The sequence below is a fragment of the Colias eurytheme genome, chromosome 29 (assembly GCF_061535395.1).
Source record: "Colias eurytheme isolate Ceu_HAF_F1 chromosome 29, ilColEury1 Martin Lab GWU primary, whole genome shotgun sequence".
Taxonomy (NCBI): domain Eukaryota; kingdom Metazoa; phylum Arthropoda; class Insecta; order Lepidoptera; family Pieridae; genus Colias; species Colias eurytheme.
The window spans coordinates 2050745-2065328 of NC_143008.1; the positions used below are offsets into that span (position 1 = coordinate 2050745).

The window sequence follows — 14584 nt, forward strand, 5'->3', positions numbered from 1 at the left end:
AAAGAAAATTGTACTAGTAGACAAAAGTTGCCATAAAATAAATCTATTTTTTTAATGAAACATTTTATACAGAAAAAATCTTGTATTCATTTTTAAATATGGCAATACGAAACGTAAATATTGTTGATTAGCACGAAAAATCATAGATTAAAAATATATTCGATTTATAATTCTTTATTAACGATAATAAATTTAAATAAAATATAAAACTAATATAGGTGTCAATATAGTACCAATATGCTACAACGCAAACAAATAATCTCGAATTTTTTTTTTCTAATAAAGTACTAGTTTCATTTGTATTTTCAGAGTAACACATTAAATACAGATGGCTTTTTACTATTATACATGAAAAAATAAAATTTCTTGTAATAATTTTCAATACGAAAAGAAAAACAAACCAAGATCACGATTTTTTTTTAATTTTTTCAGCATTGTAACAAATTAAAATGCACATAATAATAATACTTAGGAGAGTAACTTAAAATTACCTAAAATATGATTTGTGTATATATTTGAGTAAAAATAAGCGAGTTGAGTCGACCAGTCTTTGTTTTTAGTTGCCATCTATAAAAAATATGACTAAAATGTAAAAAAAAAATAAAACTCTGATCAAGTAAGAGTAATGAAGTTCATTTCAGTTTTAAGTTATTCTAAGTACATCAAAGCAAAGACCGGTCAAGCGCGAAACTTAATATACTAAAAAATAGGACTTAGGAATAAACCAAATGCAAAAATAATTTTCTAGGAATAACCAATTTAAATTAGGTATGTAAACATTGAAAAGACGAAACTTAAAAAAATAATTCTATATAATAAATAATAATATATAGTTTCTTTCTAATAATACTTGATTCAACAAGATTTTGTTCAAATATTTATGTTACTTAATAAAAAGTGTGATAATGAAATGACACAAATCTCTAAAATTAATATTTAACTAGCGGTCCGCCCCGGTTTCGCCCGTGGTATGTATAGAACTGCACATGGTGTGCGAATTTTATTATAATCGGTTAAGTGGTTTAGGAGTCCATTGAGGACAAACATTGTGACACGAGATTTATATATATTAAGATTAAGATTATATTCATTAATTAATAATTATTAAAACTCAGTAGAAAAATTTTTTTAGAAATTAAGCATTTCTCATCAACACACTTTTTGAAACTGGCAACATTAAAGTTAGATACTTTAACTGGCAACCGGGTCGTGTAGGTATGTTCAAAGCTAAATTGTATTGTCGAATTTTACTTAACTACATCATTAATGGTTCACTTCTTCTGTAGTCACCGAGTAGATCATAATTTCCTGAAACAAAATTAAATATTTACATATATAATATAATTTTATATAATTTAGTCTATAATATACATTTACCTGGGATAAGATAATTAATTAAATATAATATTTCGCATTTATCCATACAATACTAATATTATAAAGCCGAAGAGTTTGTTTGTTTGAACGTGCTAATCTCAGGAACTACTGGTCAGATTTGAAAAATTATTTCAGTGATAGATAGCCCATTTATCGAGGAAGGCTATAGGTATAGAGTATAGGCTATTTATTAGGAGTATTTCATTACGCTAAGACCAACAAGAGCGGAGCACTGCGAATAAAACCGCGGGGCACAGCTAGTAATATTATAGTTGGATTAAGTACAGCTATGCCTTTGAGTAATTACATTTTAACGTCACTAAAACACAGCATATTTATATCAGTGGAATTATTAAGGAGTGCACTACGGTTAAGTATTTGTCTAAAAAGAAGGCGCCTCTTAAACCATGGATAACAACAGGAGTAGTAAGATCAATCCGTAAGAGAGACAAATTGCATAAAAAAGCCAAGTTAAGACCTAGCGACATTGAAACAGTAAGCGCATATATAAAGTATAGAAACACTTGTAATAAAATAATCAAATCTTTAAAACAAAAATACTATCAAATGCAATTACAACACAATGAGAAAGATATTAAGAAAACATGGAATATTATAAAGGATGTATGTAATATGAAAGTGAAGAATGACTTACCCACGGAGCTTCTTACGATTGGTAGTAACACTAAAGAGTCTTTAAACAAAATTAATAATTTTTTCACAACTGTCGGTGGGAGTTTAGCTGAAGAGATATTAAAAATATTACATAAGACCGAAAACGATCTCGCGAATCAAATTAAATCGTCAACTTCTATGATTCATTCAATGTCTTTTGTACCTACAGATTCCTACGAAATTGGTAAAATTATCAATGAATTAAAGGCTTCTAGTGCTCCTGGGCTTGATGGTATATCAAGTAGGCTTATTAAAGAAGCAAAAGAATTTCTAATTGGTCCATTGGAATACTTGTGTAATTTGAGTTTAGAACAAGGCCAATTTCCTGACATTTTTAAAAAAGCCATCGTGTCGCCTATTTATAAATCAGAGGACAAAAAAGATGTGACCAACTACAGACCTGTTTCGTTACTTCCAACTCTATCGAAGGTTCTGGAAAGACTAGTAAATTATCGCCTAACAAGTTTTCTAGAAAAGAATAAATTACTAACAAATTCTCAATATGGATTTCGGAAAGGAAAATCCACGGAAGAAGCTATATTGAGATTAACGACATTAGTATATGAATACCTCGATAAAGGGGACAAAGTTATTGGTGTATTTCTTGACTTTAAAAAAGCTTTTGATACAATTTCTATCCCGATACTATTATCAAAGTTGGAAAGCATAGGTGTTCGCGGTCATGTTCATCAATGGTTTCAGAGTTATCTGTCTTGCAGAGAGCAGTACGTGAGGGTTAAAAACGATATAAGTGATGCCTCATCATGTAGATTTGGTATTCCACAAGGCAGCACGTTAGGACCTACCCTCTTCTTAATCTATATTAATAGTCTCCCTGAAGTAATTTCTACCGATACAGACATACAGATGTTTGCCGACGACACTGTATTGTTATTTCGCGGACACAATTGGGAAGAAGCCCACAGTAACGCTGAGAAAGGCCTGCAAAATGTCACAGCCTGGCTTGAAGATAATTTGCTTACACTTAATATCTCTAAAACGAAATACCTATGTTTCACAAAGACAAAGACCTACGGCCCATCCACAAGTTTATCTATAAAACTTCACACATTTCCATGTAATAGGAGGTATTTGAGCAAATGTAATTGTAAAGTACTCACAAGAGCTTCATGTATACGATACTTGGGTGTTCTTCTGGATGATACATTGTGTTGGAAAGACCAGATCACCAATGTTTGCAATAGAGTTAGAAAGCTAATTTACATTTTCAAGCAACTGAGATCAGTAGCGAATAAGAAACTGCTTACTCAAACATACAAAGCACTGTGTGAGAGCTTAATAAATTACTGTGTGACGTCATGGGGTGGGGCCCCTAAAACAATAATGCTTGAACTTGAACGTGCACAGCGGGCAGTGTTAAAAGTTCTAATGCACCTACCATACAGGCACTCGACAGCGGATGTTTATGTACAAACTGGAGTTCTCTCAGTTCGTAAGATTTATGTTCTGAAGGCTCTGCTAAGATATCACCGTTTAATAGCTCACAAACTGCCTCGAACAAGAAAACGAAAACTACGGTGCCCTGTACCTATAACTAAAACTAGTTTTGCAAGACGACAGCTAAATTGCATTGCTCCAAGAATATATAATAAAATCCCGACTAATAACATAAGCGCAATAATAAATATGACTACTAATCGGTTTAAAAAATTCATTATCAACTGGCTCAAAAATCTGGATTATCTCCAAACTGAAAGTCTCTTCACTTTTATTAAATATAATAAATAGGTGTCAAAATCAAAAACACAATTAATCATAATATTCCACTCACTGACACATACACACACACGCACACTCTCTCACACACACACACACACACACACACACATACACACACACATACTCACGCTTATCCACCTGTCCAATTCATGTATCGTCATGATATATATATATATTATATTTATAATTAACTAGTAATTTTTATTCTTTAATTGTTATTAATCTGTAACTAGAATATTCTGTTTACGTATTTTATAATACTTGTATGAACTCATAAGGGAAGGCACTGTTTTCTGAGACACAGGTATTAACCTAGTTCAGAAGGCAGAGCAAAATTGTGAACTAAGTATGTAAAATTTGCTAATAAATATTATTTTATTTTTTATATTAATTAAAATACATGTTTACTCTTTATCAGTACAGGAAACATACCATAGTTTTGAGATAACGATCTTGACATAATTTTACGATTTCCAAACACGCATTTAAAACGAAATATCAAATAAATGTGAAAATATTATAAATTATATATTTATTGCCAATATCCGATTTGGTTATTTAGTGTTTTATGGTGTGCGATAAAATACAACTATTTTTGTGTTTTATCTTTGCCAGATAATTGACGTTGTTTCCTCTAACTTTTACAGATTGGAGTTTTTGCTGTATTTAACTAATTTAAAATATTTAAGTTAATATTATGCTACAGTTTTGTTATGTGTCATTAAGGTAGGTGGAGGCTAAAATTTGTTGGGGTCCAAATGTGACATGTTTGTACCTAACGCGAACCCGCAAATTGTTGAATGATTTTTTTAAAGGTTTATTACATACGAGCTTTCCGCCCGCGGCTTCGCCCGCTTTTTCTAAAACCTAACAAATTATATACTAAACCTTCCTATTGAATCACTCTATCTATTTAAAAAAACCGCATCAAAATTCGTTGCGTAGTTTTACAGATTTTAGCATACATAGATAGGGACAGAGAAAGCGACTTTGTTTTATACTATGTAGTTATACACGAATTTGAATTTGAAAATATATTTGCATCTATACTAATGAAGCTGAAGAGTTTCTTTGTTTGCTTGGATGCGCTAAACTCAGGAAGTACGGGTCCGATTTGATAAAATATTTCAATATTATATAGCTCATTTATCGAGGAAGGCTATAATCAGGCTGTTAGTATATCATCACGCTAACACCAATAGGAGCGGAGTAAAACCGCATTATATATTTTCAAAAGTATGGATGGTATTTATAATCAAAACAGCTGGACTGATTTTGATGTTATTTGGTATTTGACATATCCGGTATAACGTACAGACTACGCGTATTTATAATCTTCCAAGAATTTGATTTATGATAAAAAAAGATTCATAAAAAATTGATAAGATTATGGAAATACCTAAACATTTGTGTATCATCTTTATCTGGTTGAAATCGACTTCAAAAAAGAGAAGTACTAAAATCAATTTGACGGCATATTATATTTTATTGTTATGAAAATTAAAATAAATATTTTTTCATAAATAAATAATAGGCGCAATGATTATAACTTTATAAGGCTTAAAAAAATTGTTTAAGTGAAATTTTGATATCTTGAATCTTCACTTGGTCCTTTGTTAAAACAAATCGTTATTTCTCTAAGAAAAAAAACAGCGTGCCGGGCAGGCACACGCGTCAGAAGTGAAACTTCTTTGGCAAGATCCAAAGATACTAAAATCATCGCCTAATACTCCATGACGTGACGGTATTTCCATAACGCGACCTTGAAATTTTACTCTCAACGCGCCTAAAGAAGCTTCACTGCAAAAACAAAAAATCTAATCTACCTCTTTTTTTTTGAGAATAAAGTAAGCATTAAAATAACGGAAGTTTTATTAGTAAATTAATTAAAATCATCAATTTATTTCCGTAATATATTAATTGCAAATGGCGTAACCGATACATCGAGTGATCACGAGCACTCAAGGCGATCGATGAACCTTCATTTTTCCTCTTTTTATAAAAATACGTGACCTTACGTCGCGACATACGAGCGGCGGTTCGAACGCGGCGTTTATTTTTACGATACTACCTTAAATCCTATAGTTGATCAAGAGTTTATCTATCAAATATAATTAAAATAATTAAGTTTCATTTGATTTAATTACTAGAGAAGAGCAGAAGGGTTGGTTTGTAACTGTCTGATGCAGATCTTTTAAGATATGTTTGAAGAGTCAGATTTTGTATTCAGTCTCATCGTGTGATGCCAGCCATAGGCACATATTTTTGCTATACATATAGTGCTGTTGGTCTTAGCGTAATGATATATAAGCCTATAGCCTTCCTCTATAATCGTGCTATCTAACACCGAAAGATTTTTTCAAATCGGAGCAGTAGTTCCTGAGATTAGGCGCGTTCAAACAAACAAACAAACTCTTTAGCTTTATAATATTAGTATATAGATTTAATATAGTGGCATTTTAATTGAAAGTTAAGTTAGACAGACCATATCCTGAAGTAGTAGAGCTATATAATAAATTGCAGGAAAAACTACAGTAAATTTATGTGTGGGATAAACTAACAACGTATTATTTATAACACTTAAAATAGTTAAAGTTTAGCTACTACGCTAGTTTAGTGCCGTATCGTACAGATTATGCAAACGAGCCGATTAAAAACGCTACACGTTTGACATGGCCATAAATATTAGATTGATAGCAGAGACAATAAGCATAATATATGTCAAGGCTGTTTGCATATTGGCTCTTGGCTCGCACACATCTAATTGATGCGTTTTTCATGTCATGTCAAAATAAACAAAAAAAAAACACTACAGAATAAAGACGAAGTTTTTGGTTTTGAAAGAGGTAGGTAGGTAATTGCAAAATAGTAGAAAATGTTAAGATTAAAAATAAAGGAAAGACATCTAGGTAAAGATAAATTTTGGAATAAAAATAATAACGTTGTTATGGTGAGGTTTAGAAGACATAAAATTAGTTAACATTTGAGTTCATGTAATAATTTCAAAACCCATATTTCCGCCTGCGACTTTGCTCGCTTGCAAAAATTCTCACACGCTCTATTTTAACTTTTTATTTTTATTTTTTTGCTTATGTTGCAAAAAAATAATCTTTATTCCTCCAAGGTCATTTTTATCATAGATAAAAAGAAACTAAACGCATATTTTCATTTTCTATTTCAATTTTCCCTTTTGCTTTAACGACAGACTTACAAACAAACCGACAAAAGCCTAAGTAGTTTCACTTCTGACACATGTGCTCCGCTCACAAAATAAAACTAGTCTAACATCCGACAGCACCCTCACTTCCTTCGTATATTTTTTCTGTTCATTAACACATTGCAGCGCCATATGTGTTTCTGAGAAATAATGGTGCATGAACAAACACACGAAATTACTTGTAACTTCTGTTCGAAACTAATTTAAACGATTTTTTGTTTGTGGATTACATTTGGTTGTGATTTACATTTTAAAAATATTTCGACCAATTATTTACTGGATGCGTTTTTCTAGTGAGCTATCCAGGGATAATATTGGTTATCATTGTTCTTGTTGGATACTATGCTTTGTGAACTGTTTCTAGTTTCTAGTGACATTTTGTATGGGTGTCTGAAATATTGATTAAATTTTGAATTGTAAAGTAATTAAGAAGAAGTACCTAAGTAAGAAATTTGCATATAATTTCCGAATAATTACTGAATACAATTTATTTTTCATTATAATGCGTTTTCCCTAGTTTAAATATTAATTGTAACTCAAAAGAAAAACATGAATAGTTAAAACTAGAATTAACAAATACCCAAAATTGAACATGAGTTTAAACTTCTGCATGTACTTTTTGATGTTAAAATTAGTAATTGCATGTATGTATAATGTGTTTTCTACACACATCGTTGTTTCCGTATCACAATGCGGATTTGTCGAATGTATGTTTCATCGCGATGCGTGTAGTGGAACGAAAAAGTCAAGTAAAATTAAAAAATATTAGTAATTTTAAAACGCAAAAGTATAGAGTACTAGTTTCGGCCCGCGGCTTCGCCCGCATTTTCAAAGAAAAACCCGCATAGTTTCCGTTCCCGTCGGATTTCCGGGATAAAACCTATCCTATGTGTTAATCCAAGTTACCCTCTATATGTGTGCTAAATTTCATTGTAATCGGTTCTGTAGTATTTGCGTGAAAGAGTAACAAACACACACACACATCCTCACAAACTTTCGCATTTATAATATTAGTAGGAAGTAATCTAAAACTCACAATTTTTTAACAAATAACAAAACCGCCTTCAAATTGTCGGAACTAAATCTTTAAATGGGAGGCACTAACTTTCGCAAATAAAAAATGAAAAGTAGGTATTCGCTACAGAAAAGTCTTTTTCTTTAAGTCGATTGATAATGTATTTTTTCATCTGTTTCGCCCACATCATCCCGTGATAAATAAATGCACACTTACACGAAACATGAAAGTAAAATCATGAAATAAGAAATAACTGTTACATTATGTAACGTTAATAACAGTGAAACTCTGACAAAAACATAAATATTTACTGACTATTCACTTGCATTTTCATCACATTGTTAATGCCATAAATTACGTAATAAACTACCTAGGTAACTACCTAGGTACGCGAAGAAGTTGGCAGTCTTTAGAAAATAGTTTTTAGAATAAATGAAAAAATAAAAAATAAATTGTTTCAAAACGCGCCTTCAATTTTTAATCCCTTATTTCATACTACGTGCACAAAGCTAACTGATAAATTATTTATATATTGTAAGTTTAATTAAAATTATTATTTTTTTCCGAAATAAGTAATTTTATTTTATTCCGAAATAAGTAATTAATTTACTTACCGCTATTTTTAAATTCTAAATTGAAAATTCTGATCCGAATATTGCCTATTTAATTCTTCCTTTCGAATCCTTTTTATTATTTTTTCCTTTAAAATTATTACGAAACAAAAAATAAAACCCAAAAAAGTTATAACATTTTTTCACAGGATTTAGCGCCAAAACTACACATCTCTTTTTTTCACTACGAGCAAGCCGCGGGCGAAAGAAATACACAAACATAGATAAAACATAACCCTAAATTTGCCGCAGTCGAGTAATAAAAATAGTACGATGAAAGTATAATACGTAAGCAAAGACAACAACGTATCAGTTTATCAGTTTCATATTTACTGGGAAATCCATATTTCCGTGTTTCAATGAATTTAAAATAGAAATACCCATTGTGATATTTACAGTAGTGTAGAACAGTTTTTTATATAAAAAATTATTTAAAAAAATTTTATATAAAAAGATCATTTTTTTTAATAATCTACTATTCAAAAGAGGTTCTAAAAGAAGTCCAGTTACGACACGGGCAAAAATTCCCGCCAAAGTAAATAATTTTTTTTTAATAAAAATTAAAAAAAAAATTGAACGTGAACAAAATTTAGATGGCGGACCTCTTGATTAGTAACATTCGTGCATCTCTGTCTAACTAACATAGACAAGGACGCTTATAACATGCAAAGTAAAATACAAAATTCTGAGTATTTAAAATAAGACTACATCTTGCCAGTCAATGCAGTTACGTGTATTGAATTATTATAAAAATATTTACATTTCATTATATAGATATATCCTGTAATCATTATGTATTACTCACAAATAAATATCTGATGCATCATGTTTTACAGAGATATTTCCTTTCGTTTTATTTTATAAACTAGCTGCGCCCCGCGGTTTTACCCGCATTGCTCCGCTGCTGTTGGTCTTAGCGTGGTGATATAATATAGTCTATAGCCTTCCTTAATCTATCTAACACCTAAAAAAATTTTCAAATCGGACTAGTAGTTCCTTAGATTAGCACGTTCAAACAAACAAACTCTTCAGCTTTATAATATTAGAATAGATATTTTTACATAAGGTATAATATATAGGTATATCTAATATCTAATATACATTACATGTATATTATAAAGGCGAAAGTTTGTAAGGATGTATGGATATGGATGTATGGATGTATGGATGTTTGTTACTCTTTCACGTTAAAACTACTGAACCGATTACAATGAAATTTAGCACACATATAGAGGGTAACTTGGATTAACACATAGGATAGTTTTTATCCCGGAAATCCCACGGGAACAGGAACTATGCGGGTTTTCCTTTGCAAACGCGGGCGAAGCCGCGGGCGGAAATCTAGTTTGAAATAATTGAGACACATCCTTTGGTGGTAAAAAAGCCACTGAAATGCCTATAATAAACCATGAAATTAGCAAAATATTACAATACAAAACAAATTGTATACAATTTTCTTCATAAATATTAATTTGCAATGGTCTCCGATAAGTATAATTGCATTATTGCTATGAAATTCAAAATCTTATCATAGTTATTTAGATTTACTGTGAAATTGCAGTAAATACTCTTTAATTACAAAATATGCATTATTTTTTATTATTTCACCTGTTTATTGCATGGAAACAGGTTTTGATAAATGGTGAACCTATTTTTATCTTACATCTAGTAGACTTTAAGAATGTAGTTAAAACTTGAGTAAAAATAAGAGAAAAATTGAGGATTGTATCTTTGTGAATACAGGTTTAATCCCTACTACATATATAATATTATAAATGCGAAAGTAACTCTGTCTGTCTGTTATGGATTCCCGCTTAAACCTCTCAACTGATTTTGATGAAATTTGGCACAATCTTTAGACCCTGAGATAGAACATAGGCTACCTTTTATTGCGAAATATGCACCACAGGCGAAGCCGGGGCGGACCGCTAGTAAGATAATGTTTTAACTCAAGTATGGCTATAATTTTTTTTAGTTTGTTAACTAAAATCCTATGAAGAGAGTCTGTTTTATTTTACTATTTAACTAATATCATACACTAGCTGTGCCCCGCGGTTTCACCCGCATTGCTCCGCTCCTGTTGGTCTTAGCGTGATGTTATAGCCTTCCTCGATAAATGGGCTATCTAACAACGAAAGAATTTTTCAAATCGAACCAGTAGTTCCCGAGATAAGCATGTTCAAACAAACAAACTCTTCAGCTTTATAATATTAGTATAGATTATGTTTTTTAAATTATTGTGTATGTATTATCATATTATTATGTAATAATATGTACATGTACATACAAAAAAATCTTCTAAAACCAGATCACCATTTATGATTTAAATTAAATTCTTATTGCCATCCTATTCTTTGTATTGATTCAATTTTTTTTCATAAAAAAGGCTAAATATTATTTTTTAATCATGGACGTATAAAAAAAGACGGACGCCGTATTACGAACAAACAACGTGAAGCCACCATAGTAAGCTAGCGATCGTGTAAAGACAATAAACACGCACACACTCTCACCATAGTAAGCTAGTCGGCCGCCATTACGTCGTGAACTACCGACTGATTAACTGCGTCACTGTTTCACAAAAAATATTTAAAATGCCGTCTTGCGTGGTTAAATGGTGTCGCAACAGTACAATTTTAAATAACAAAACACAAGGGATTACATTCCACAGGGAAGCAAGTTATTTCTTTTATGTTTTAATGACAAAATTATTACGGCAAAATTTATAGAAAAAAATAAAGCCGCCATTGTCATCAACACAGCTGTTGCCATGGCAACATGGCACACACACATGGATGTTTCGCCGCCATTACTAGGCTTCACTCAATGTTTAGACGATATACCGTCCGTCTTTTTTTATACGTCCATGTTTTTAATAAATAAAATAAGGAAAATATACTCACACTTAAGGCAAAGTCTGGCTCCCCTGTGCACGAATACTGCCTGTCCTCGATAATTTCTTGCCAATCGTCTGCACGTGGAAGCCAATGTTCAACAAGGCTTCATGATCCAAGATTTTACGTCCATCGAATATATACGCTGGCTTCATCATTGCGTTGTAGATCCTTCTGAAGTCAAGTTCTTTAAACTCGTCCCATTCAGTACATAGTACTAACGCGTGCGCCCCCGTCACTGCTGAATACGCAGAGTCATGGATTTCAATGTTTTTCCGAACTAGTTCTGGCTCATTTGTCACTTGGGGGTGTGTTAATTCGTAATATATCTGGTCCATTTCAACTTTAGGGTCATAGATGTGCAGTTTCGCTCCCTCATCTAGGAGCGTACTTGAAACGTAAATAGCTGGCGACTCCCGAGTGTCTCCCGTGTTCTTCTTGAACGAGAAACCAAGAATGGCTATTTTCTTATCTGATACAGTGTTAAAAAGTGATTCTATAACTTTTCTGGTGAAACGGGTTTTCTGATAGTCATTTAAGTTGACGACTTGCTGCCAATATGCTGCTACCTCTGGTAGATTCAAGCATTCGGATAAATATATAAGGTTAAGAATGTCTTTCTGGAAGCAACTGCCCCCAAAACCGATGGACGCTTCTAAGAATTTTGGACCTATTCTTGAGTCACGGCCCACTGCTCTAGCTACCTCTGAGACGTCAGCTCCTGTGGCTTCACACACAGCAGACAGAGAATTGATACTTGAAATTCTTTGAGCCAAAAATGCATTTGCTGCAAGCTTAGACAGCTCTGAACTCCATGTGTTTGTGGTTAAGATATTTTTAGCTGGTATCCAGTGTTCGTACACCCAACACAGTTCCTGGACGGCTTTCTGACCTTCAGGGGTATCCTCACCACCAATCAAAACACGTTCCGCTTCCACAAGATCAACTATAGCCGTTCCTTCAGCTAAAAACTCAGGGTTCGACAGAATTTGATACTCTACACCGGGTTTAGTGTTAGCACGAAGGATTTTCATAATAATTTCCGCAGCTTTTACGGGCACGGTGCTCTTTTCGACTACGATTTTATTGCTTGTTGCTAAATCGGCTATCATTCGCGCAGCTCCTTCTATGTACTTCAAATCGGCAGCCCTGCCTTTTCCGTTGCCTATTGTTTTAGTCGGCGTGTTCACAGAAATAAATATTAAGTCAGCTTCTCGAATACCTTTAGCGATGTCCGTGGAGAAGAATAGATTTTTGCCCCTACATTGATTCACGACTTCATCCAAACCCGGTTCGTAAATCGGCAATTTATCTGAATTCCATTGATTTATTCTCTCCACGCTCTTGTCACATACAGTTACAGTGATGTTGGGACATTTCAACGCGATCACACTACACGTAGGACCTCCAACGTAGCCAGCACCGAGACAGCATATTTTTTGGATCACCATTTTATCGACTATCAACTCGTAGCGATGAATTACAACTAATAGTAAACACGGCCGACCGCCGACGGGCGTAATTAAACTTAATGTACTGTTAAATTATTTGTTCGATCGCTCGCGGCAAATAACGGGCAGTGTCTGCTATAAGTTCATTTTAAATGCAATTGGGAAATAACATCTCACCCCACAACCGAGCCTTCACTGTGGAGTCAATGACATTACGCACGAAATCTGGTTGGCTAGTGATGCGACAGACGGTTCGTTTAATGTCGAACAACCTCGATAAGAATCAATGAACCACATTTGATTGTATGTAACATGTCAAAGAAATGTTATCTTTTCAATTAAGCAATTTTCTTATCGTGTGAACACGGTAGATAAAATCTAATTTGATGTGGACATTAAACAATGCGTATTAAACATTTCCTCATAAATGTTTTGAAACAAAAATTTATAGTATTTAGGTACTCATTGCATTTCTAGAAATGGAAATAATGTGTTTTAAAAAATTAAGCACACCTTTAAGTTTTATATATAAAAAAATAGTTTATTATAATACGTCATAGATTTAAAACAATAGATTAATAGATTAGAAAAAGTAAAACTGGTTGATGATTCATTTGTAGATCGTGATAGAACGTCATTGTATTTCAAGTTTGTTTTCAAACCATATGAGTCAGCAGTACCTGTTGTTGAAAAACCCATTTGCTAATTCAACTTACTTTTGTTCCTTTTTTCTTTCATATATCGAATTTAAATTACACGAGAGAGTTACAGTATTTTACAATACAAAATACATTGATTGATTAAACTGATAACCAGTTCTGAAAATCCGCAACATGCTATAATTATGTTGAGATAATAATCTGCCGATAATATTATTATTTAATTGATCGCCTAAATTATTACGTATAATTTGTCGATGTTTTTTTATTGCACCGATACGTCCCTATTCTCGTTTTTTTCTATACGTATAAATGTCAAAATATACCGTTTGACAGAACTTTATTGCCAACACTAAAATTTAATAAAACTCCCATAGGTTATATTCATAAATTAGATTATATGGGAAGTTATACATATTTACAGTGCGACACAAAAGAGATGAAAATAAATGAGGGCGCCACCGTCGCTCATATAGCAACACTGATACTGCGACGCAAGCGATCTTGATACTATAGAATAAAAATCCAAAAATCTATATAATATAATCTAAAATAAATACCGCGATTTAAACCGTTATAATTGTTTCATTGTAGCAATAGTGTAAATTTAAGACAAAAATACATTAGTATTTTAATTGACCTACCTAGGTCAAATTTTACTTAAATGTATTTGGAATTAGTTATTTTATAAAAATCGGTCAAGTGTTTAGACTGCAGAGGCGCACATAGAATCAAACATACAAACAAACAAGCATACATGCAGCTCAAACACATTACCCTCTTTCTGGGTCCGTCGGGTAGAAAAAAACAAGGCGATTTGAAAACCACATATTTTTATTTTTTTTGTAGATAAATTTTGTACATTAATATAATTCATCAAAATCTAAATATTCTACTCCTTCAAAGGACTGATCATCACTCTGTTTCGAAGTACTGGCAAGAGGG

At 32.4% G+C, this 14584-nt stretch overlaps 2 protein-coding genes across 2 annotated transcripts in view; both read right to left on the reverse strand.

The window, feature by feature from the left end:
• The window catches only part of Prp3 (pre-mRNA processing factor 3), a 147039-nt gene that overhangs the window by 87398 nt on the left and 45057 nt on the right, over nucleotides 1-14584 (reverse strand). The gene's annotated exons all lie outside the window — the stretch shown is intronic.
• On the reverse strand, nucleotides 1056-13196 carry sgl (UDP-glucose 6-dehydrogenase sgl). Its single transcript, XM_090118112.1, has 2 exons — nucleotides 11539-13196; nucleotides 1056-1308 (listed from the first exon to the last, which is right to left on the reverse strand). The coding sequence occupies exon 1, from the start codon at nucleotides 12978-12980 to the stop codon at nucleotides 11541-11543; it is 1440 nt and encodes a 479-aa protein (XP_089974238.1). The 5' UTR covers nucleotides 12981-13196; the 3' UTR covers nucleotides 1056-1308; nucleotides 11539-11540.